Below are 24,442 nucleotides of genomic sequence, written 5' to 3'. Positions count from 1 at the left end.
TGCACCCAGTGCAATTAGATGGCAGTTGACAGAGTTGGCCACACTTTTGCACAGACTTAAGGTCAGGTTCACACGCAAAAATTAAATTCCGCCATTCATGAATGACAACGAGTAATACCTAAGGTCACAAGTTAAAATCATGTGACAGTAACCAGCAAAAGTAACCTCTATTAATTTCCAGCCACATAAGTGTTGTTTTATAGAGCTGTTCCTTTAACAGCGAACAAGCAGTTGGCCAGCCAGGAGCGAGAGATGTTCTTTAATTTGATGAGTGACGTCGGTGTGTCACCATATGGGCTAATTCTGTCTTTGATCCTGTCTCAAGATGGTGTTCACAGGCATGTTCCACACACATGAGGCATTCTCCATTAAGGGCTACCCAGTGCTAAGCACTGCTGGATGACATTCTAACCACTAACCACTGCTAGATGGCATTCGAACCACTAACCACTGCTGGATGGCATTTGAACCACTAACCACTGCTTGATGGCATTCTAACCACTAACCACTGCTGGATGGCATTCTAATCACTAACCACTGCTGGATGGGATTCGAACCACTAACCACTGCTGGATGGCATTCTAACCACTAAGCACTGCTGGATGGCATTCTAACCACTAAGCACTGCTGGATGGCATTCTAATCACTAACCACTGCTGGATGGCATTCTAACCACTAACCACTGCTGGATGGCATTCTAACCACTAACCACTGCTGGATGACAGATGTATGGTTTGTGATGTGTTTGAGGGAGTTTACATGATTTATTGTCCAATTCTCCACCAGAGAAACCCCCCATCCACCATAATGCCCAAAATGTTATTTTTCATTTTTCTGCAGTTCAGTTTTTTCTTTTTTCTTTTTTCTTTTCTTTTCTTTTCTTTTCTTTTCTTTTCTTTTCTTTTCTTTTCTTTTCTTTTCTTTTCTTTTCAGCGACTCCCGATGACCAAGAGCTATGTGGAGGGCACTGTGAAAAATGAAAAACAGAAGCATAAGAGAATAGGATCAATAATTGTCGGGCCCCGTTACTAAAACTGCGAGGACAGACAGAGTGTCTCTTCTGCACCCACCCTGCTTGTTGCATTTATAACACATCTAGTTAGACTTCTCAGTAGGGATTGTCTTAGAGGTGTGTGAGCGTAGAGCTCTATTATCTAGTGTACTGTTTTCAGGCAGTGAATCCATCTGCTTTGGTAAGCAGCAAACCCAGTTTTGATATCTATAGCATATTTATTTTTCTCTCTTTTTCTCTTGCTCTTTTTTCAGTCTCTTTCACACACGCACACGCACACACACGCACACACACACATTAGGTCCATTCATTCACATATGCACACACACTTAGAGTGTGAGGGTGTAATATGAATATATCGATCTGCTATTCAAGATGAAAAACACAAGCATATGAAACAAAGCAATGTCTAAACAGCTCAGATTATTTCAAAGAAAATAAAAAGGTTACAAGAGAAAGGGCAGCAAAATGACTCCAAAAGCAAATGTGTTTTTATCATTTTGTATTCACAAACTGTGAATTCCCATGCAAAATGTAAATAGGGGACTTAATGTGACACTATATAAATTGTATTTAGATGTATTGAAAACATTTTGCAGTATATCCTTTTTTTTGTAAGCAGTTTTCTTTTTTAAATGAGAATCAATACTTTTTTTTGTTGGGTGACTCAATTTGGGTGATTTATATTGCATTGTATGTAAAATCTATTGTATGTGTGTGTTATTTGAATACATAAACTGGATGTCCTATTCCAGTGGAAGCCTAAACATGCAGGTACAACATAAGGAGCCACATCTTCACATGTTCTTAAAAACATGAATAATCTCTTAAGATGTACACAAACCTACTGGACACAAACAGGACTATAAATGAGCAGCCATTGCATCACCATGATGATTCTTGACAAAAAGGCATCACACCATGACAGGACATCACACCACGCCATGTCAGGACATCACACCATGACAGGACATCACATCACGCCATGTCAGGACATCACATCATGCTATAAACAGGACATCACACCATGACAGGACATGGTCCAGTGTATTTTGTTTGTTTGTTTAGAGTAATATTTTTGCAGAATTTTGCAGATTCTATTTTTGATTGTGTGTGTGTGTGTGTGTGCAGGTATGTGTGTGTGTGTGTGTGTGTGTGTGTGTGTGTGTGTGTGTGTGTGTGTGTATGTGTGTGTGTGTGTGTCTGTTTGTTCTGTATTTTAGCACATGTATATCTACGTCACCACACAGTTACATCCTTTTGAGGTGTGGTATAATGCATAGTAAGCCATTTCTCTTAAATCAATTATCCATCTTTGTGGGAGACTAGAAAATTCAGAACCACGTTAATCAGGTAACCCCATGGAAAGCATAATGTGCACATTTATGAACACAGAATCATGTCACAGACACCCAATCCAAGATATCAGTGTTTCATTAGATTAGCCTTAAGTGCTGTCTGTTATATCACTAGTTTGGCCAGGTTGTCAAATCCTTGCTATTGCTGGGAGTTTTCTTGCGGACCGTGAGGCTGGGCCACCTCACCCTCTGGTGCTGTAGTACACGTTCCACTGCTATAAATGCTCCCTGAATGTACTGTGCACTTGTCCATGTGCTACTGCAGACAGTCATTCGCAGCACACACTCCCAACATTCCTTCACCATCAGCAATTTCATACAAGCTGCCTCCTAGCTGTTTTCCAGATGGTGTCCCACCAAGACCCTGGGCTTGAGGCAAATGTTCATGATGAAGTTTCCCGCTTTTGGACGCACCCTGAGACCCGATGCCGGCAGGACTGTATTTGACTTATGGCTGTACAAGATGTTGAGGTAAGCACTCAGCGTTAACACATCTTCTGTTTTACCTGAGGCAGTAAAAGTGGATACCTCATTAGATAGAGGCTGTTACTCACCCTTTCGGATACGTTCCGCAATGTGGATCTTCTGCCTGAGTGTTTTAGAACTTCTGTCTGAATGTCTGATTGTTTCAGAACTACTGTCTGAATGTCTGACTGTTTCAGAACTTCTGTTTGAATGTCTGAGTGGTTCAGAGTGAAATTGATGAAGAACTTTGCTGAACTGCTCTACCACAGCAAAGACGGATGTAAAGATTGTATTTTTTTCGTCTTCTGTCATTCAAAAAAACGTCCAGTGTGACTTATTTGATTAGCTTCCATTATGGAATCTTATTGCTGTTCTGTAAAATTCTCTAGCAAAGTTACTGCTCCATGACATGGAGGCACAAGGGATCAAACTATGACAGACTTTCAGGTCACCAGATTCAACAGGTCTCTAGTGAGCAGTGGCACTCTATAATCAGCTCTGAACAGAGCTTTTGACTCACTGCTGATCATTTCACACATTCTGTGTTACCATTTTAGGACTACACTTGTACATTTTGCACATCTAGCACATTTCTTGCCTTCAACAAGATGATATTTCCCTTTGCACATTTTACAAGTCACATTCCTTTTTCAGACACAGTGTCACAGACTGTGTGATATCCATGAATCTGCTTCTAAACAGAAGTGTTTGCAAATCTACATTATTGTGAATAGTCTTGCATGTCCTGATCAAATACCAGGTATGTGTATATTTGGGCACTTCAAAGTGATGGTGTCACATTTATTTTTTAGTATTCTTAGTTTATAATCTATATAGTCACAATATGTAATCACTAGATTCACTAAAACAGATTACTTGTAAATGTAATTGTACTTAGCCAACAAAATGATTTATATTCAAATTCCAATTCTAATGTATCATATATTGCCACAAACAACAAGAAGTATCTTTAAATTGCGAAACATAATGGAATTACAAATAACTCAAAGAACAAATTACAACTGGTGTTACTCTAAACTGGTAAAGAATGCAATAACCCAGTAACTGCAATAGGTTTCTCTAAGATTGTAACTTGTGGAGAAAATAACTGTTGCTTATATATAAAAAATCTTTAGTATCATTAAAAATGCAAATATAATTAATCACTTACAACAGAATACCCCAATTATACACTTCACTACCATATTCCTTAACAACACATTAACTTGCCACCATAGAAATTTCATCTTAACAATTAAATAATATACTTTTGAACCACCTTTTACATTTAATGCTCTAGTTGTGAACATTATATTTTAGCAAGTGAAAATATCTTTTAACAAAATTATTTCTCTGTGTCAATTACCTGCTATTAATTCCTTCTTTAAAAAAAGATAACCTTACTTATTCACAGTATTCAGCCTGCATTCAGTCTTCTCCGGAGGACCGTTTGATTTTTTAAAGCATATATTTCTAAAGTCTTTCTCAGAAACTCCGTCTCCTTCTTGCCCATTTGACAGTGGTTATCTCTCTGAATGTCAGGTTGATAAAGACACGACGGATTATTTTCCCTCTTTCTCTTTAGTCACTGTGGACCCCAATGATGAAACATACAATGCAGCCACTTAGAGGTGCCACTCAGAACCGACAACCAATCAATCCAGCTTGCATGATAATGGCTATGATATGCTCCCCGTGCAGACCAGTGGCTACAGTCGGTGAACAGTCAGTCAGTGAAATGCATCAACCATTGACTTACCTTATTTTAACAAATACTTTTAATACAGCTGCCTGTGAGAGATGTTTTGACAGAGTTCATGTTAAATACAGCCAACAGATCATAAACAAATAAAATATCTGGTTTAATGTAAGTTATGCTCAATGTGCTAACTTTGAACATGTGTAGTTAATAAAAGACATGCACTGCATGGAATCTCACAGAAATCTACTTATGTGTAAAATAATGTACTGCTTTATTGAAAGCCATTCACTGTATCGCTGACTATATTTGTATTTATTGGCATTCTGTAAGTTTGAAGTATGTTTTTTGGACCATGACATCAAATCCAAAGTGTTCCTGTCTTGTGAAAACAGCTGCAAAAGTAACTCTCAATTTACAGGTTGCACATTTGAAATCTAGCACTCAAGGAACCAGATGCCTTGGTTTCATGATGTTTCATATGAAAACCAAGTTTAAGTTTTAGAACATTCCTGTGGTGAATATCTTCCATGCATATTCACATAAAAGAGAATAATAAATAATTATTTAAAAGAAATAATAAATAAATCAGGTGATATCTTTAGTTTCCTTGGAAACCAGACCAAGCAGCAAATACCATGTTATTGCTTTACTGAGCTTGCCTTGACCGTGAGAAAATGACTCTGTAGGCTGTGTCTCATGTGTTTCAGACAGCTATAAAATGTGATGGAGAGTGGGGCCTTGAGCCTGGAGTTCATTGGTCAGCTTGAATCTGTTTCAAGGTGTCTTATTGGCCAGTTGTTTGTATTATGTGGCACAAGTGTGATAATATTAGACAATTTTATTATTCACATAACTTTAATTATGGCTGCCCATAGTTTTCCTGCTTCTGTTTTGCTGGTAGTCTAAGTTTGAATCTGAGGTTTACCTACTCCCACTGACATTTTCTGTGAAAATCAGATAAATTGCAAACTCTGTCAAGCATAAGAGATGCTTTAATAATCAAATGTAGAAGTTACAATTGTCCTACTTTATCAGGCTTAAAACCTAGGTTTCCCCAGTGTTGAATGGATTTTCTAAGGCTAGTAATTGTTTTAAAGTCTCCATGAAAACAAAACAACAAGCAGGGCTTGAAATTTCTTCTTTGCATAATTTAATTTACAGCAAAATCTTGTGTTCCTAAATGCCATCTTCTATGAAAGATTAGGCATGTTAACCATTTGAATTGCTTTTTCCCGAATGTAATATTGCCTCCTCAGGCACAAATCCTTGTTTGAATATGCAGTAGAAGTTGTGGGGTTTTTTTTCTGAAAAGTGCCTCTGTCGGCCCTAAAGGCAGTGGTGATTAGCTTAAGGTAAACGAGCTTTAGGACAGATCTTAGCCCTTCTGCATATTACAGGTATGCATATTCCTACTGGTAGATTATATAGAGTACAGAGGGTGTACCTTCCCACCCCAGTAAAGAAAAAAATCACTTTCTACTCCATGAAGAAAGTTCTGCAGGACTGGATATATGCATATGCTATATCTGTAGGCAAGAATAAAGTGAATAACTGTCATGAAATCATCTTCATGTTGACGGTCCATTTATTTGATAAAAAAAATGGTAAAGAAAAAGTAAAAATGGCATAAGTCTTTGAATAAAGATTCAAAAGCGAGATAACTGAGTAGATAATGGAACATCCTTCCACTGAGATGTCTCTTTAGCTGTCTGCTTCTGAATGTAACAAATTAAAAGTCTTGACTCTTGTTACATCTATTTACTCTTCAATGAAAACAATAACTGCCCATTCATGATATATTTTAAAGCTCAACACAGCTAGTAAGATTGTTTGCAGTATAGCTTTTATCCAAGATGTCAGATTACTATATGGTAGCAAAATCATAATTTATGTTATAACTTGTGTCTATATATAACAATTGCTTACTGTATGTTTTATATATATATATATATATATATATATATATATATATATATATATATATATATATATATATATATATATATATATAGTCTAATGCATTTTTTCTTCTTGAAAGAAACCAGCCTTTTTACTATACAAAATCCAAGAGTGAATCTTTGATGGATGTACACACGAAAATGTAAATGTTAACCTTCATGAATGTAATAACTGCCAATAATATACATAGACCTTTAGAAACACCTTGTAGAGCACTGTTAGTCTTTAGCTATCTTTAATTAATCCTTTATCAGTGGTCAGTTTATGGCCACTGCTTGGATGGCAGACCACTTTTAACACAGCAGTGACACTAAAATGTAAAAACCCAGCAACACAGCTGCACCTGACAAACTTGTGCCAGTAACCACAATGACCATGTCATTGTTGTGTTGACAAACAACATCTAGCTAGCAGTGGTACTGTGGTCAAAAAACTGACCTGTGAGTGTCAGCTAGACAATGCTTGATGAATTGCACATGTCAAATGATGGACAACAGTTCAGGTTCAAGTTCAAAGAGGTTTTATTGTCATTTCAGCTATATACAAGTACACAACAAAAACGAGACAATGTTCCTCCAGGACCATGGTGCAACACAAAAACAACAGTGCAACAGACAACATGCTACACAAGTGCAAACAGTCCAATATAGTGCAAAATGTCATTAAATTAACATTAACTAAACAATAATAAATACAGGACAGGACAAATACAAAATGAGCAGACAGTGCAATTATTATATATATATATATATATATATATATATATATATATATATATATATATATATATATATATATATATATATATATATAGTACAGTATATAGTACAGTATATATACCGTGCAACTATTTATCTATATAAAAAATTAATTGTATATTATTGTCTGTGTAGGTCCAAGTAGGTGTTTCTGGTGAGTGTGTGTTTGATTTTAAGAATAGTCTACGGCAAATAAGTGCGCCTAGACAACACAAAGTTCAGGACGCCTCCCTTTCGCTTTATTGATGTCATTATCAGCACATACGCAATATCCATATAACAATCGCATCGGTTTCTTGAATTTGGTTAGAAAAAGAAACGAGTTAATATTTGATGTCAATGTTTGATGAGTTTAGGTCCTCGAAGAGCGGCTTAATGATCTTTTATTGCCTTTCTTTGACTGTGATTATATCAAAACCACCTCTAACAAGATATTTAAAAAAAAAAACTAACTAATTTGCTGTTCTTTGAGGGAGGCAAGGCAACAGCTTCGCTCTCGCGTAATTGCGCGCTGCCACTCGCGCTTGCTGCGTGATACAGCTAAAACGGATACTGATGCTGCGAACTCATCGCCGCCCACCGCGCTGCGCCATTGGCCAGCTTAGCTTGCAGACGCATGACAGTTGGAAGTGCGAAAGACTGTGGCAAGGTACTCAAGACCTGGGTGAGAGCGTAGTTTGTACTTTCTGGCGATAGAAGTTGGGAGCGAAAGAAATGTCGCCGATAGTTTTCGCTTCAGTCAGTGAAGTCAGACAGACTGTGCAGCATTTTTCAGTGCTGTGTTTCGAAACCGTTTCTTCAGCGCTCTCCAAAGCCTGAAAAAGGGGGAAAGAAATGGTCTGCGGCAAACGCGTCTGAGGAAAAGAAAACAGAAATGCTAACTCCAAGGAACGGACGTCGGCTCTGTCTGGACGTCGTTTTAGTTCTTTTTCTTTGCGCAAAGTGTGAAAGCGCCCGAGGTAAGAACAGCATTTAGAAACGGAATTTTGGCAGTATTTAATACAATTATAACACTATTTCGTTTTGTACCTGTACATACGTCGTCTATTTGTTGTTGGAAAATCATTTAAAAATCACATGTTGTGGATGCGGTCCTCTACAGAGAACAGTTAGCCGCTTGAAAAGTCCGGACATGCTCGTCGGTTGCCGAGGTGGTGACTGGATTTTAGTTTGGTGATGCATGAACTATAAACTGAAATAATTCGATTTTATTAAATATAGAAAACAAGTAGCTCATATTTCTAATCTATATAATAGCTATGCAAACAATTCTTGACGGGAGAAAGTAATTACGCATTCCCCAGAGTGTTTTGCTATTGTTCTCATTGTAAAATGGGCTACTCAGAATCGAGTAGCCCGGTACGTCTGACAATAAGAAGATGCAACAGGCGATAATATATTCTTATTGCGGTAGAATTACTCGCTTTTGTTCTATCGACAGCACTGCGCGACGTGTTTTATGACTACTAATCAATTAATCAATGTCTTGCCTGCCACCTCGTTACTGAATCACCTCCAATCATTGAGCTATACTCCTCCTGCAAGGATAATCATCTGTGGTATTTATTGTAGAACAAAGTTCTGCTATGTTCCTGTATGTACAAAAACAGGAACCGTTTCTGTTTAAGAACCGTCCCCTGGTGTTCCTCTTGTAGTTCGACGTTGTTTTTGTGGCGTATTTCTTAGCGCACCTGCGTGAAGGTATTATCACGAGGTGGGCTATGAGAAGACAGAAGACGTTATCGTTAATTAAACCGATTAGCTCATTGGTTTTAATCCGGTGCGTTTCCGACAGGGCACATTTCTGATGAAATTTGTGAAATTGATTTTGTTCCTTATTTAATGTCTCATTTGTTTAGCTTTCAATGAATATTGAACCGCAGCAGTTTTTATAGTCGTTATAGCAGTTCCATTTAAATGTTTTTTTAAGTGTTTTTTTTTGCTTTTCTGCTCACACAGTCTACATCACACAGCCACATTGAGTAAACCAGGAGAAACATTCAAACGCTACTGTATCCAAAACTGTAAGAAAGGCAGTTGCAATATTGTGCTATATACACTGTATCCTTCAGGAGCTGCCCTTCAGACGGCGCTGTGGGAGACGTGCCGAGATCGATGCGTTTGAGCGCGGTCTCTTCGCAAGGAGTGCGGCTCACGCGTGGGGTCAGAAATCGAGATTTATTCCCCGTGCCAGGCTGCTTTTAACAATCTCAGCGTGGTCTGGATGAAACTTAGAAAAAAAGGCATCTCCGTGAGTCCCGGCCCGCGTGTGCGCGTCCCACCCCCGTCTCGCCTTCTGATGGCACGCCCTTACTGAATTAACGTAATGGAAATTTAGCACTGTATTATATTTAGTATTATATTTTACATTTACTTTGACAATAAGAGCTCAGATAAAAAAAATCCACAGAAAATCACTAGGCTTATAGGGTATGTAGCTCATGACTTTGCTTTAGTCTGTATAAAAAACAAACAAACAAACAAACATCCCAGGATACATTTGCAACCTACTATTCCAGTCAGGAAGTTGCCAGTAAGTTGCTGACAAGCTGTTTTATCCCACAAGGGTATCAGTGCAAAGCAGTAAGTAGAAGGTTACACATTGATCTCAATCAGTTCTTCTCTATTTAAATGCTTATGTAGCCAGGCCAAATGCTCCATTGGCCTGCTGTTCACTTTCAGGACTAAAAAAAAAAACTCACATTAGAGCTTCATACCATGAATCAGGGAAGGTAAATGATTAAAGCACTGTCCAGGCCTTCTCGTCTTATCCCAGTGCACCCCCAGCTTCCATTTCAATCTCTTTCCCATTTTTTTCACATGACATTTATTGTTCATCACTCCACTGCCCAAAGATGTGGCAATTTTGTTTACTCACATGGGAACACACATACCCATTAAGGGCGTTGTCTTATTACAATTCCTGTGTAGGTTCATGGTTCTTCCAAGACTGCAAAAGTGTGGCAAACATGAACAGTTGCTTTCCTTTGTCCATTGGGTGAAGGTCAATGCGAAAAGATTGCGTTGTTACCACACCCATCATGAAAACCATCACTCGCGAACACCGCGGCTATGCGCTCAGGCTTGTGCGTGCAAATTTACATTTAAATGAAACCAAACAACAGCACATCCGCAGACGAAACACAGCCGCTGCGCAGTAATGGAATTGCCATCTTGTCACTGCTGCGTGGGCTGAGCTAGCTGGACTTGCCCTCGTTTGGCCCTTAATGGTGGGTAATTTATGAGTCAGGCTGCCCTCCCGCATGTAATGGCCAATTCTTACGTATGCGGCACCCTGGTGGAAGAGCGGATAACTCTGGATGTGGACATGTGACCTACAAGTGGACTCCCAGGCCTTATCAGCGTGCTGCTGGTCAGTGATGGTGGCGGATACACCTGTCTTCCACACCTGGATGATTGCTCATGCTGGCAGAAGAGCTAAGAACAGCAGCGCGTGACCTCTGTCTATTCGCCTCTTGCCCGCCGGCCCTCTGCGTGCATGCTTCGGTATGCACCCAGCACAGAAAGGATCTGTGTGCGCTCCCGCCTTCACTCCGCCCTCTCGCCTGCTGCTAGCCGGTGGTTTGCATGCAGCTCAGGCCGTGGGAGGAGTGAAAACTCCTTTGTTTTGCACTCCATTAACCGGAGCCAGGCCTCGTCCATTGGCGGCACTGTCGGCTCGTTTCGTGAGGGTGTGCGGCAGGGTGTGAGGCAGCCTCTCCTGACCCAGGTATTCCATCATGTGGAGCAGGGGCTGCCTGGTCCATCCGTCTCTATCTGTCCCCACCCGTAGAGTGACTTAGAGGAGCCTTCAAACCAACTTCAAACTCAACAGATACTTCAGAGTGTCTTAAAGACATCTAAAATTATGGGAGTAAATGCCTGCATTCCTGAACTTCTTGGAGAAATCCATAACATGTTGAGGCAATCATGTTAAAAAGAATAATGCCATCATATTAAAATATTCATATTTATTTATAACATGATATGAGTATATGAGTTGTTTGTTGTGGCTGTGTGAGATAAGACAGACATTGTCCACTTTTCCAGACTTGTCTTCTGTGTGCTTTGCTGCCCTGCCCTTTGGCTGGTGCCCGCAGCCTCTTCTCTGCCTTTCCATGATAATTACAGCCCACTGGAAAAAAAAACAAAAAACTAATTGAGTGTGAAAATCAATAACGAAAATATGAAGAATGTTGCATGGTAGAGTACGATATGCGTGTGCGTGTGCGTGTGTGTGTGTATCTGGGGGAATATGCTTTCACAGAAAACTAAAGGTAGGTTAGCGTTACCTGTTCCAGGTGATCATACCATTCATTTTTTTTTGAAAAGGTATTTTTTGCAAAAGTTCTTCTTGAACAGAAGGTGAATTATAGCCAGTCCATTTAGCTAATGCTTGTCAGAGGAGGTTGTTGACCTTGTGATGGTTTCAGTAAATTCAGAGTTTTAAAATGTCTAAATGTATAGCAGGCAGCCACAAATAAGACTATCTGTCTGTCTATCCATCTGTGTGTATCGGTGTGTCTGTCTTTTCTCTATTTCTCTATCTGTCTGTATGCATATTTGTTTAATTTCACATAGAGTCTGAACCATAAGAAACAGCACAGTGGGCCGGGTTTGCATTGCAGTCCAGATAAAGGAATATAAGGAAATGGTATAGAGAAGCAGCCACCATCTTTACATTTTTATTTTGAATAGAACGAGGGAGAGAGACAGATAGAGAGAGACAGACAAAGAGAGAGCGACAGAGAAAGCGGCATAGGGAGAGAGAGACAGAGGGAGAGAGAGAATGGCTCTGACTTTCACTCTACACACACCATGATTTACAGCAGCATTGCTGGAAACCAGCTCAGTCTATCACTGCTAAGGCGGGCGGGGCAGATGTGCGAAGGGGGGTGTATTTCATTATCTCATGCTTAGCAGCACTGTTTTCATCCTTGGTCAAATGGGCTATTTTAAGATTTATCAAATTGCCTATTTTAAGATTTATCAAATGGCCTATTTTAAGATTGATACAATCAAATCAATTGCGAGTGCTTTGTTTTCTCTCACCTGCTTTTGGTTTCTGTGCATGTGTGCCTACATGCATATTAGTATTTCTGTCTAGTTTCCTTGCTTTGACTACCAACTTAATTCACCTGTCCTTCACAATATAGTTGGGACATTATGTACATTTAAAACAGTCTGTCTAGCCTGAGTTTGAGTTTCTGCTTTATGACAGGTCCACTCAAAACACGACGGCTGCTTAGGCCTTTTGTATCCGCATACCTTGGTGAGATCTTGATGTCCACCCCAGCTGCAATTACCGATGACAGCGGAGGGATAAAGCAAACTCTTTACGAGAGTGCTTCGTGAGTGGCTCGCTCTCAGACGTGCGGGCACGAGGATGCTAGGATTTGCCTGCTTTTGTCCGCACTATTTATGGAGCTGTGAAACGCACCAACCATAACTTCGTTTCAATCGTGTGCTGTAAAAACAGGCCATAGACTTTCTCTCCTTGTTTGTTCTGATGGATTTGTTTATTCAGATGTGGCTTTGTTACATTTCCAAGATCGCGGTCACACCAGAGAAAAGGGATGCAAGATGCGATGTGTCTTAATTCCATAGTGTTTTAAAAGGTATTTTCTTGCACCAACCTTTGGTTGGAAATGTGGAGTCCTTCTTTCATTATGCATTTTAAAGCCCAATCATTCTTAAGTGGTTTGTTTGTGTTTTCAAGTGCTGAATTACATGCAAGCTGGGATCATACTGATGACCAGCTGTAGTGGAAAACCATGGATGGATGCAAACACACATACATACATACGGATTGATGCATATGCATCAGCATCAGTGTGACCACGTCAACAAGCCCTCCATCACCCGCCTGATCTCTCAGTCTGTGTTGAACATATGGAAGCTAAGCTGTGTTTCTAACATATGCAGAGAGAGAGAGAGAGAGAGAGAGAGAGAGAGAGAGAGAGAGAGAGAGAGATGAGTTGGGAGAGAAAAGCTGACATGCAAGCCAGGGAGTGTGAGTAAAATTGGGGGAGGGAAAGAAACACACACACACACACACACTCACACACACAGACCAGCATGATCATGTAATTGGTTCTTGAAGTCCACTTAATCCAATCTGCGTTCGTTGTATAGATTGCGGTGCGATTCTGTTTACTTAAAGCCGAATCATGCTTTTATAGAGAAGCATATTGTACTGAACCACACACAACGGATACAATTGTGTGGGGTTGGATAACAACAGTTCAAAAGGGTTGCTAAGTATATGTGTCTGTGTGTGTGCACGTGGGGGAGAGGTGTGCTAAACTTTGATCGTGATGCCGTTCATTGATTTCTGGTCTGTTTTTTTTTTTTCCATGTTGTTTGTTTTTCGTTTCCTCCTGAGGTCCCCTGAGTGGTGCCTGAAACCTCCTCTAACTCCCACAACCCGTCCATTTTACATACCTTGCATATCTAGCTGCTTCGGGTAAAGAAATTCTCACTTTAATTTTTTTCTTTGGCCTGCCCTTGAGTTATTTTCCTCCTTCCTGTTTTCGCCGTTTCCAAGTTTCGATCTTTGACACTCTTTTGTTTTTGTACCAGTGCCAGAGGTGGCGGGAAGCACAGCTTCCTGTAGGCCGGGCTCGCCCCCTCTTGCCGACATCACAACCCCTCCCCACGTGCCCCCTGAGGACACCCACGTGTGGCTTCTCTGGCTTGAACCTACACCCACTTCGTGGCTTGTGCTAATTCCTGAGCCTTTGAAGCCGCATTTAGGAGTGCAAGAAACTGGGGGAGGACCAAAGCTAAGCTGAATTGCTGTAATTTTGCAGGATCGGATATGACTAGCCTGCTGTGTCTTGCCGGAGCAAAGGTAGCGCCGCTCAAGACTGTTGTGCTTTGGCCTGACCGACGCCTGTGAAGACAGCACACGTGTCCTGTGTCCTTCACCTGATGTGCCACGATTGCGGTGATTTACAGACATGAAAACATCGGGAGACCACATGCCGAAGACAAGCTATCTCTCTGATGTTGCTGCACTCGCATGCCCCACCCGCTTCTCTTCTGCATGAGTGATCCAATATCTTGCTGAGTGATAAAAGCCACTGCTGATCCAGGGGTGAATATTGTCTCATAAGCACAACAAGAGCTCACGCTAAGACATGGAATGGAACATACCTGAACCATTCTCTCACGTGATCAGTATTCGAATGCCGCAGGACATTTTCATCTTAGGCTGACTTGTAAGGTTGGACACCAGATACACACAGGCAGCAATCGTACGAGCCGACTCTTCCGAGCAGTGTCATGCCTCAGATCCAGCTTTTGTCCTAAACTGTGTCGCTAATTGCTGTGGCATTTTATTAGAGGAGCGTGTCTTGGTATTAATAATGCAGATGGAGTTGTTTTGCGATGTCATTTGTTTGTGTAAATATCTCAATGAGCGAGCAGGCAAATATGAATTTTGAATAAAGGATAATTAATGGAAACACATTGATTGTGCATGCAGGGTTCAAATAATTAATGGGGCAGTTTGAAATATTTATGCTGTCTGGAATAAGCACTTCATTGAGAGCAGTGAGGCAGAAATGTAAGCTGCAGTCCGGCTATTAAATATTTAGAGGACGCATTAATCTGGGAGCTTGTTTGGTAGCGATAGAGAAGCAAGGGATGGATCCCAAGAACAGTCCAAGCCGTCGTGCTCATGTGCACCGACGTACGAACCCTGAGCATTCTGATCAGAGCAGTAGAGGCCACTGGCCCAACCTTCTCCACCACACAGCCCAAATCTGCTTCTTTTTGGGCCTTGATCTATCATTGTTATTCATTGGTCTTGTTTCATGTAATCTGTTGAATTTCTCTAACACAGCCCATTGTCCTGTTATTGCCCTTTTGATAGATTTTGGGTGTCACCGTGCAGCCAGCAGTACTCCGATATCCTTGTTGTCGGCAAGGGTGTTTGTGGATTTGCTGTAGAGGACAGGATCATGTAGCTTACCTAGTTGAGCAAGTGTGGTGTGGTGCTCATAACACCAAGGTCATTGGTTGGATTCCCAAAAAGCACACAATCTGTCATACAGATAAAAATGTAAGTCACTCTGGATAAGACTGTCTGCAAAAGAGCTGTAAATTTGTATATTTGAATAATGAGATTTCTTCTGGTCCTGTATGTTATAACACAAACACAGGACTATAAAGTGTAAATGCACTACAGTACATAAGTGTAATTGCACAATGCAGTACAGTACACCAGACTATATAAATGTAAATACACAACAGCAGCACAGCCCACAGTAATTGTGATTGACTTGCTAAAATAATAATTCATTATTTGAAAATGAATCCAGCCTGCTACAACAACTTAAATGTACCGTTACAGTATTTGTCAGTTGCTCTTACCTGGCGCTAATTACATATTTAGTAGTGTGATAACGTGTGTGTTTCCTGGCAAGCAAATCCAAAAATGTTAGTGTTGCTAGCACCCTACTCCACTCAGTCTACCACATGACCTGCCAGAGCTAAAGAGCTCTGGGCTTTCAAGGCTTTATTTTGCTCACAGATAAAATGGGTAATGGGTTATGAAACAGTACTAATGAGCTTCTTCTATCCCTGATAATTAAGGAGCTAGGCTAATGTGGCCTGTCCCCTAATCGAGACTGTGAATGCTGCTAGCTAGCTCAAGCGAACTAACTGAATATTTAGTTAGGTGCTCTGGAAAAAAAAAAAAATTGTGAAAACATTAATCTGGGAGCTTGTTTTGTAACAACCACGAAAGAGGAGATGGATCCTGAGAAGAGTCCTCCCTAGAGGACTGTAATTACAACAGCAAAGGCCATGAGATCTCCTTTTTTTTGGCACATGGCCCAAATCAGTTGTTTTATAAGCCTTCAACTTTTGCTGTTATTCACTCTAATGGATTCTGTCGTTGTCCTTTTGATAGCTAAGGCATGTTCCCATTTGAAACCCAAGCTATTGGCATGTTACAGGTGGATCTGTGGACATTGTTGAGGAACAAAGGGCCTTATGGGGTTTGGCACCTAAAGTGTGAAATTGTTCACCGATTTATGCAACCTTATGTGAAGTAGATGTAATACCAACATACAGACTTAAGATGCATGGTGACTTATAAATGTAGTCAAAATAATATAAGCCTGTCTTATTAATTATCAGCAAAAAAACCATAATATTGTGGCCGTATTGTGCAGCTGTAATTTGCAGTACTTTAATTATATCAAGACTAGGGCTTTATGTGCTAGGGCATATGTGTTAAATTAACACATAAACATACAAATTTAAAGTGTAAATTCTAGTCCAAACAATTTAGTGTATGGTTTATTTGTAATACTAAAATATTCAAGACCCCCACATCTCCTTCAGTGTATATTATTAGCTCAGATGCAAAAATGTCAAATCTTTTCAACTTCTTCAGCTGGTGTAGTGGATTCATTATTACTAGGGCTTATGGCGTTGCTAATGAGTTCCTACTAAATATAGCATCACACCACGAATTAGGAGCCTTTGAAAATGTCACCTTTTCCTTCAAGATCACAGGTGAATGTCGAGCAAGGTATAGATGGAACAGAATGCTTGTCGTATAGAGCTCCATTTAGAGGAGTTGTGACCGACTGCCGATTTGTTATAGCTCAGGTGCGCTGTTCTAATGCACAGATATAATACCTTGGCTTGTGATGAAAGGTACAATTATCTTTGTTATACATGAAATTATATATTCTGTTTAAAAATTAGTGCTTCCCTTGCCCCAAGAACTGTGCATTTGAGAGTTGAATCTGATCAAATGTTTTTCATTTCTGTTCTGTCCCACCTCCACACACACACCTGAGCCAATGTGTGAAGAATACTGAACACCTGAACACCTGGTACTGAGAACTGACATGGAGGAAAAAACGGCATCCCTGAGGAACCGACCAAGAAACTGCATTTTAAATGGAAATTGTTATTCTTCTTTTTTCTCCACTTTGTCCTCCCTCTTGCATATTTGTGCAGCTTCCGAGAGATTAAGAGCAGACCATTAAGACTCACTCCCCGACACTTATTTAATCTTTTCCCTTTGTGCCTCTTCATGAATTTAAACTCCCAATTCCCAGCTGGCTCCATGATGCTTAAAGTTTGATTCTTGCTGATGAATGGGCTCGCACGAGAGCGGAACTGGCCCCTGGCTCCCTGCCACCTGCATCTTATGGATGGGAGCTCCAAACATTCTTCTGATCCCAGCAGAGAGCTGTAGACTAGAGCTACCGAATCCCCAGGTGTTCTGACCAGTTACATTTGCTGCTCCTCGGGTGAAGAGTCCGTGGAATGGCACGGACAGCACAGGAGAAATTAGTGGCACTCAGCGGTCTGTGTGATTAAGTTGCACTGCGAGTATCACTGACTCTCAAGCACCGGGGGATGATTCAAACGGGATGAATGCAGCAGCGCTCGTTTGGGGCCTGCTTATCTGAACTGGGTAGACAGCTGGGCTCCCCCAGCTGTTACCATCTGAAATATCTTTGGAGACTTGTTGCCTGAGCATCAACATTGTCCTCTATTCGACCGCATGAATAAATGTCACTTAACCATCTCTAACCATACCTCAAGACATTTGACCTGCATGTTTTATATGGCATTGGCAGCAATTTGATAATCTTCAAAAGACTTACCCTTTTTTCAGGAAAAAGGTAAGTTATGGGAAGATTTATGCAGAGAAATATGCATATCTATCTTAATAAGATGTATTCTTGCGTGATTCCAGTTTAATTTACCATTATATTAAGTTTATTTTCAGGCAGCATGATCTAGTCATCTGTACTGATGCTTCACCTGAGTAAATCATTAAATTAATGTGCAGACCTTGACGAACACTGGCCCAAGACTAATTGCATCGACTATGTGCTTAACACTATGCTAATCTCAGATAATTTAACAAGGTCTCTTCTGCATAGGAAAACAGTCTGTCTGCCTGCCATTGTCTGTGGTGGATAGATCTGTGTTCACAGGAATGGTCCAGTAATTGATCCTCTGTTGGCAGCCCACTAAGTCAATTAGAATATGAATTGCTTAAGAGTCTGCATTTAACGAGGCGGGCGTTATGCCATTAGAGTGTTCACTAAGGACAGCCACGGTGTAAAAATAATTACAAGGTGATGGCTTTCAAATCAGTGTGGCTGCAGCAGGGTGGGCAGGGCATCTGGGCAGGCCTGCTGGGTGGGGCTGCTGGATGGGGCAGCCAATGGGAACGGAGCTGCTGAAGAACCATGGCTTCATCACGCGGAAAAGAGAGAAGGTGCTTTTTGGTCAGGGACTTGTCAGAGACACAAGAAGTCAGCTACATGGTGTTCACAGTGCATTAGAAAGTGCTGGAATTTACTGTACAGTACCAGTCCAAAAACTGGTCACACCTATTCTTTCTTTAGTTTCATTTAAGCATATCTTTTAAAAAGCAAAAAGCATAAACATTACATATCTTTTCTTTAAACAATCTTTGCCATATCTTGGATGTATAAAGAATATATAAATTAATACTTATTGTGCTTTTGATATCTGGAGTTGGGAAATAATTTGATAAATGACATTCGTGACAGCGGCTATAGTCCTTGGTATCAGACTTTGATAAATGTTACTTTCCTTGGCTTGTCTTCAGTCAAAGGCCCCCTTAAAGGCCACCTTTGTCATCATCACTGCTTGCCTTTGATGAGACCAAATCTGCTACAGTTATTGCAGATGTAGGGGGGGCCTAAATGTCAGCATGGCTGATGCAGGATTTCTTGCGAGGCTGTTTCAGACTAGCCCACAACCAGATTTCCACATTGATGCCCTTCGGTTTTCTTTAAACTTCTATTAACACAAAGCAGCTTGCACACTGTCAATGCAGTGTATTACAGAAAGTGCCTTTTATATCAGGAATGCATGCCACTTGATGCCTTTATGCCAGTTTGTAGGTTCATCTGTACATCTGCAGCTTCCTTTTCTGCTGTGATTTGAGAAAGATGAATTTTGCGGGACAAGACAGAACTGGTGTGTAGGGTCTTGCAGAGGATCATTATCCAGCTGAATGGAAATTCTGTGCTTTCTGTGCACAGCGCAGCGTTTGATGGAAAGCCGCTCTGGCCGAGTCCAGACCTCCTGATAGTACACACAGTGCAGATCTGAGCATGGATTAGCACAAAGCTGTCCACTGGGGCGGCTGCAACCGGCATCATTATTCGCTGTACTCGCACCCGGAGTCGCCTCGGCCCGCTAAAAGTCGATTTCTGCTTTTGCTCTGAGCTGTAATTGGCCCTTTGAGCATCAAGCGTGGCCCCGGCACGGAGCACAGGCAGATGCGGCCGGAATGAAATCTGGAACCCAGGATGTAGGAGGCGGAAAGCGGTGAAGAGTGTCGCAGCAGTGCTGAACAGGAGCACATGGATTAGACTTATTTCCTTCTGCTTCCTATCACCCAGCCTGCACTGAGCTTTGACCTCTTACCCCACATATGTCCTCATGTTTCTCCATGATGTCAGCAGTCATTGTGCCCCATGCAGGTCCCTCTGAGACCCCTCGGGTGAGCAACCTGGATTGGTTCCTATGGTGGCAGTGCTCACAGACACAGTGCACATTATAATTATGTTCCTGCATTATTCACCTACTGCCCTCTTGTTTTGTTTCAGTGAGATGGGTTTTTGTGATAGGCAATATTTTGAGTTGTAACAGATGTTACGTCCAACAGTTAGGTACAACAGTAGTTCTGTGCTTTCAAAGTTTTTTGAATTTGAACATCATAAACATGCACAGGCTTCAAACTGCATGTTAAAATATGTTCACGGAATCCTGTCATTTGAGCTAAATTTAATAAATTATTATATGTTAATGTCTCACATTTGGAAGCCCTTCGAAGGGAGTCATAAAGCAGGCAGCCTATTGTATTTTTCTATAGGATGGAGCCTCTGTATGTGAAATAAATCAGTCTCTAAGGTGTTTCTCACATACTCCTGCTAGCTTTTCATAGGTTCATGCACTACATTCAGACTGTGAAGATTAACTAAATGAGGACAGCCATACTGGAAGAGTCAAACACGCATATCATTGACAGCCTTTCTGAAGACTGTTGAGTCTGCTGGGTGGTATTCTGGAGTTCCTTGAAAAGTACCCAGTGACGTTTTGTCATGTCCTTGTAAGTAACTGACCATATATATTTCCCTCTTTGAAGCAAGGTGCCTTTTTTGAGCCTGGCTGGCTCTTTGCTGCAAATGCTCACATTTTGTACATTTCTTGGAGCAAATGTAATCCTTGTTTGTGTGCTTTGTCCATAATGTTTTGGTCACATTTTTTGCAAACACGTAAAGTGGCAGTGCACACCACTCAACCTCTCTCTACTTTGCCAATTTTTTTTTTATTTCCAAAGGCCAGTGCATTTATGGTTGCCATAGCAGCATCTCCGCTCCGTTGTAAAGTGAACGTGGCTTATGATGAGTAATATGCAGTTCAGTGTGGATCATGCTGGGTGTAAGCAGCCTTCTTTCTCACTCTGATTGGTCCTTTAAAAGGAGCACAACGTGAGGCACCTGGTTGAAAACTCCCCCAACCCTGCTTACAGTCAACATCTGATCAGCTATTGCATTTCCTGCTGTATTTTGTTTATGGATTTCACAAGCAACAGGTCCCTAGAAGTAATAAATGTTATGGTAATAAGTGTTGATCTCAGTTAGTGAAGTCTTATTTTAAATTATACTTTGGCTAAGAAAGTTCCAAGCACCTGAAACTTTTTACCTTGATATGATGAGCATGCCTGTTGTGCTGTGGTTCTTTTTTAACCTATAAATGGACAAAGCTCACACACTAGATGCTTCTTCTCATTCGCTGAACCCCTTTTAAATTCAAGCTTTGGGCGGTAGCTGTTGGCTGAGCAGAAAGGGCTAATTCATTCTGTGCAAAACCAACTGGGACTTAACTGTTAGGGCTGCTGGATATGGGAAAAAATATCATATTGAGATTATAGAGCCTGTATTGTTTTGACCAAAATAATATACATGGATGGCCTAATTAATCAAAACACCCACTCACTGGTCAGGATGCATAAAGCACTTTATAAAATATTAGGGGTTTGTTATAAAGTTAATTTATTATGACTTACAGCAATATATCTCTTACCAAGGCTGATATCATGATGACAATGAACAAACGATATATTGTGCATCCCTCTATACCGCAGCACCCATGCCAGCAATTTTGATTCTTAATTCGAACTGGAATGTTGTGTATTTTTCCAGCCATGTTGGATGGTGTATGCAGATGTTGTCCTGGACAACAACTGTGACACACCAAAAAGATGGACACCCATCAGTTTTCTCCAAGTTCCCCACCATTGTGGCCCAAGGAGAAACAGGGCCCAGATGGGGCATTTATTCATTTTCAGTGGATAATTCCAAATAAACCTCCTCCAGTGCTGCACAGCGCCATGATCAGCAGAGGAGGCAGCGGGAACTCACACTGGCCTGACGTGAAGCATCACCGTGCTAGACTATTACTAATGTGCAAGGCGGATATTGCTGGTGCAGCCCTTTTCCTGGCCTAATAGTTCTCCAAAACCGGAGATCAGCTTAAATGCGAGCTTTCTAGGTATGCTCGAGGTAGTGGGAAAAGAGGTGTAATCATTTTAATGGCATGATCGCTGCCTTTTGCCTGGAAAATTTGATGGTTACTTTTGCCTCTGTGGCTGTTACTGTCATTTTTCCCACTGCATGTTCTACCACAGAGCAGCGAAAGTGGGTCTGAATCAGTGGTTAGAGGAGGCGTCGTAGCTCTAAGAATAATTTAGTCTAGCATTTTCACAGTGTTTATAGGAGTTGCGAGGGCTGTCGACGGACCTGTCAGCCGATTGAGATGGCAAACTTTCTGTGTGGATACTGTTCCGCTAAACGTTGTTTCCAGAATGTGCTCGTAGTCATCCCCAGAATGCCCCATGAGCGACTCGGTGGAGACTGGAGCTGACGTCAGCTAGCAGTGCAGGCCATGTGAGATGTTCCCCTGGTCATATCTGCCCTTGAGCACTTGCTCTAGTGCCTTTAGATGGCCCCTGCCACACTGTCTTTGTGTCTCCAAAGCTGCAACTGAGGACGAAATGTTGAAAGAAACTAAGTAGCTTGTTTGTCCATTAGAGGTTTCATTTGATTTCATTTGGTGGTATATTGTTTTTAGTGGATTGCTTTTAGGGAGAGTCCAATTTTGCTACCACAACAAAGAGATTAATTTAGAAATGATCAACAGCTCCCCAGTACTGACATGTTTGGTTAATGGATTGTATTTTGCATATTTCCTTAAGACTTGCTGGGCTAGAATGTGGAACCAAACCTCCTTACGGAGCCATGCAGCAAGTCCCCCTGATCTCGTCTTTTTCTTATTCTGAGAAAAGCAGAAAAACACAAACGCGGCTCCTTTCTTTCTGACATGCAGCACTGCTGGCCCTGTCTTGAGTGCATAAAACAGGCCCTGACAGAGAGAATCACTCCCTAAATGATTTATGCAGTAAAGAAAGCATCTTGGGCACATTAGCTGTCACTAGCACATTCCCCGCACATTCACTGTCTCTGGCTTTTGTTCCAGAAGGGCTGAAGCTTACAGGTCGCCACGGAGCAGGGGGGATGGAGGGGCAGGCTTGAGATGGGACTGAATGAGGCTAAATTAAGCCACATAAAGCATGTTTTGATCTGCCCATTCTTTCGTAGCAGTCCGCTGGCAGCGGGAAGAAAGGACCCCTTTTTGCCACGCACCATGCCAGTTGCTTAGCCTCAGGATGAGAGACTAGAACGCGAGCTCTGCCTGGGCAGAGCAGCTCGCTAGTCTTTAACACACTGATCGAGGGTAACATGAGGACAGGGGGACTGGTCAGACCTTCCAGTGCCTTGGGTGTGGAGAAAAAAACCCCCCAGAAGCCAGTCGGGAGGCTGTATAGAATTGCCAAATATCCCTTTGTGTTTAGGGAATATTTAGATTTCCATATATATGACTAGAGATATTATAACACTCTTCAGATGTGTTGATTTCACTTCCAGTATATAAAAAAAAATGTGCCAGACCTGAAATATTTTTCCCAGAACCCATGAATCTGTCAATTGACTTGAATATTATATGGTCTGCTACTTTTCCTCACTAATATTTATTGCCATTTTCAAGAGTAACGTGTTGAGTAAGGACCTGCAATGCCTTTACCCACACTCTCTTTGTGTTAGCCTGTATGCATAACCACCTACATCTTTAAATAACTGCTCACACACACCTATTTATATTTTTATTTATTGATATTTGATAATTCAGCTCACAAGTTACATGTGTTTTTGTGTTTATTTGTGTGAGAAAATATCTTTGGCTAAAGGACAAAAGTTTGTCTTGTCAGTAACATGGAAAAATGGTTTTCACACTTTAAACAGATTGCATTTTCTTCTGGCCCTAAAGTGTCTTTGTACTTGACCCTGACTGGACTTAGGCATTGTGGAGTGATTGTTTAAGACCTTTTTGACAGCTGAGAAGAGGCTAGCATGAAAAAACCCCACCTGAAAGTTTAGGTATAATCATTATTGCTAAATAATTATTTTCATCAGTGATTCATTGCCTACACCAGACAACACGCAGATACTGAAGTTTAGGACATCCATGGCATCATCAACAAATGGAGTCCAACTTTTACTGCATGTCGCCACTTTTTTTCAGAGCAAGGGCTAAGAGCTGCTGCTAAAGGATTTGGATAATTTACTGATCCAGACTGCAGGGTGACTCTAGAGGCTACCTCCGAGGCTAGCTAAATCCGTCTTTATCCTGAGTAAACATTATTGGCTGGTGGACACGTTTACCTGGGATGTCACTAGATTGGATTCAGACCCCTGTGAGCTATTTGTGTGTGACCTTTCAGACACTGCTGCTCCAGCAGAAAGGGACTTGAATAATTCTGTGGCACGCTAGCTTTACGGGCACTGAGCGATGACATGCTTTGAATAACTATGTAGTGTGAAGAATTCTTGTTTGTCCTGTGCAGTAACTCAGACAAAAACAAAAAACAAAAACAAAACAAAACACAAGCCATAGCGGCTGATGCATTTTGTGCCAAAGCTTTACAGAAACTAACCACTCGGTTCCTTTGTGGCTGGACAAAGCTTACCCCGCTTTGTGGTATTTCCCTCTGAAAAGAGATAACATTGCATTAAGTTTGCAAACAGCTTCGTTTCTCTAAGCATTT

General features: G+C 41.1%; 1 protein-coding gene across 3 annotated transcripts in view; it reads left to right on the top strand.

Moving 5' to 3' along the window:
- Positions 1-7,868: 7,868 nt before the first annotated feature.
- The window catches only part of unc5db (unc-5 netrin receptor Db), a 115,298-nt gene continuing 98,724 nt past the window's right edge, over positions 7,869-24,442 (top strand). For all 3 annotated transcript variants that reach the window (XM_081713311.1, XM_035526293.2, XM_081713295.1), the window contains exon 1: positions 7,869-8,213. In XM_081713311.1, the coding sequence (XP_081569437.1) occupies positions 8,129-8,213 (85 nt within the window). In that variant the 5' untranslated portion in view covers positions 7,869-8,128. The remainder of the gene's footprint in view (positions 8,214-24,442) is intronic.

This window comes from Electrophorus electricus, chromosome 1 (genome assembly GCF_041902795.1).
Source record: "Electrophorus electricus isolate QZ-2024a chromosome 1, ASM4190279v1, whole genome shotgun sequence".
In the NCBI taxonomy this organism is placed as follows: domain Eukaryota; kingdom Metazoa; phylum Chordata; class Actinopteri; order Gymnotiformes; family Gymnotidae; genus Electrophorus; species Electrophorus electricus.
This window is presented reverse-complemented; position numbering and strand designations above follow the sequence as displayed.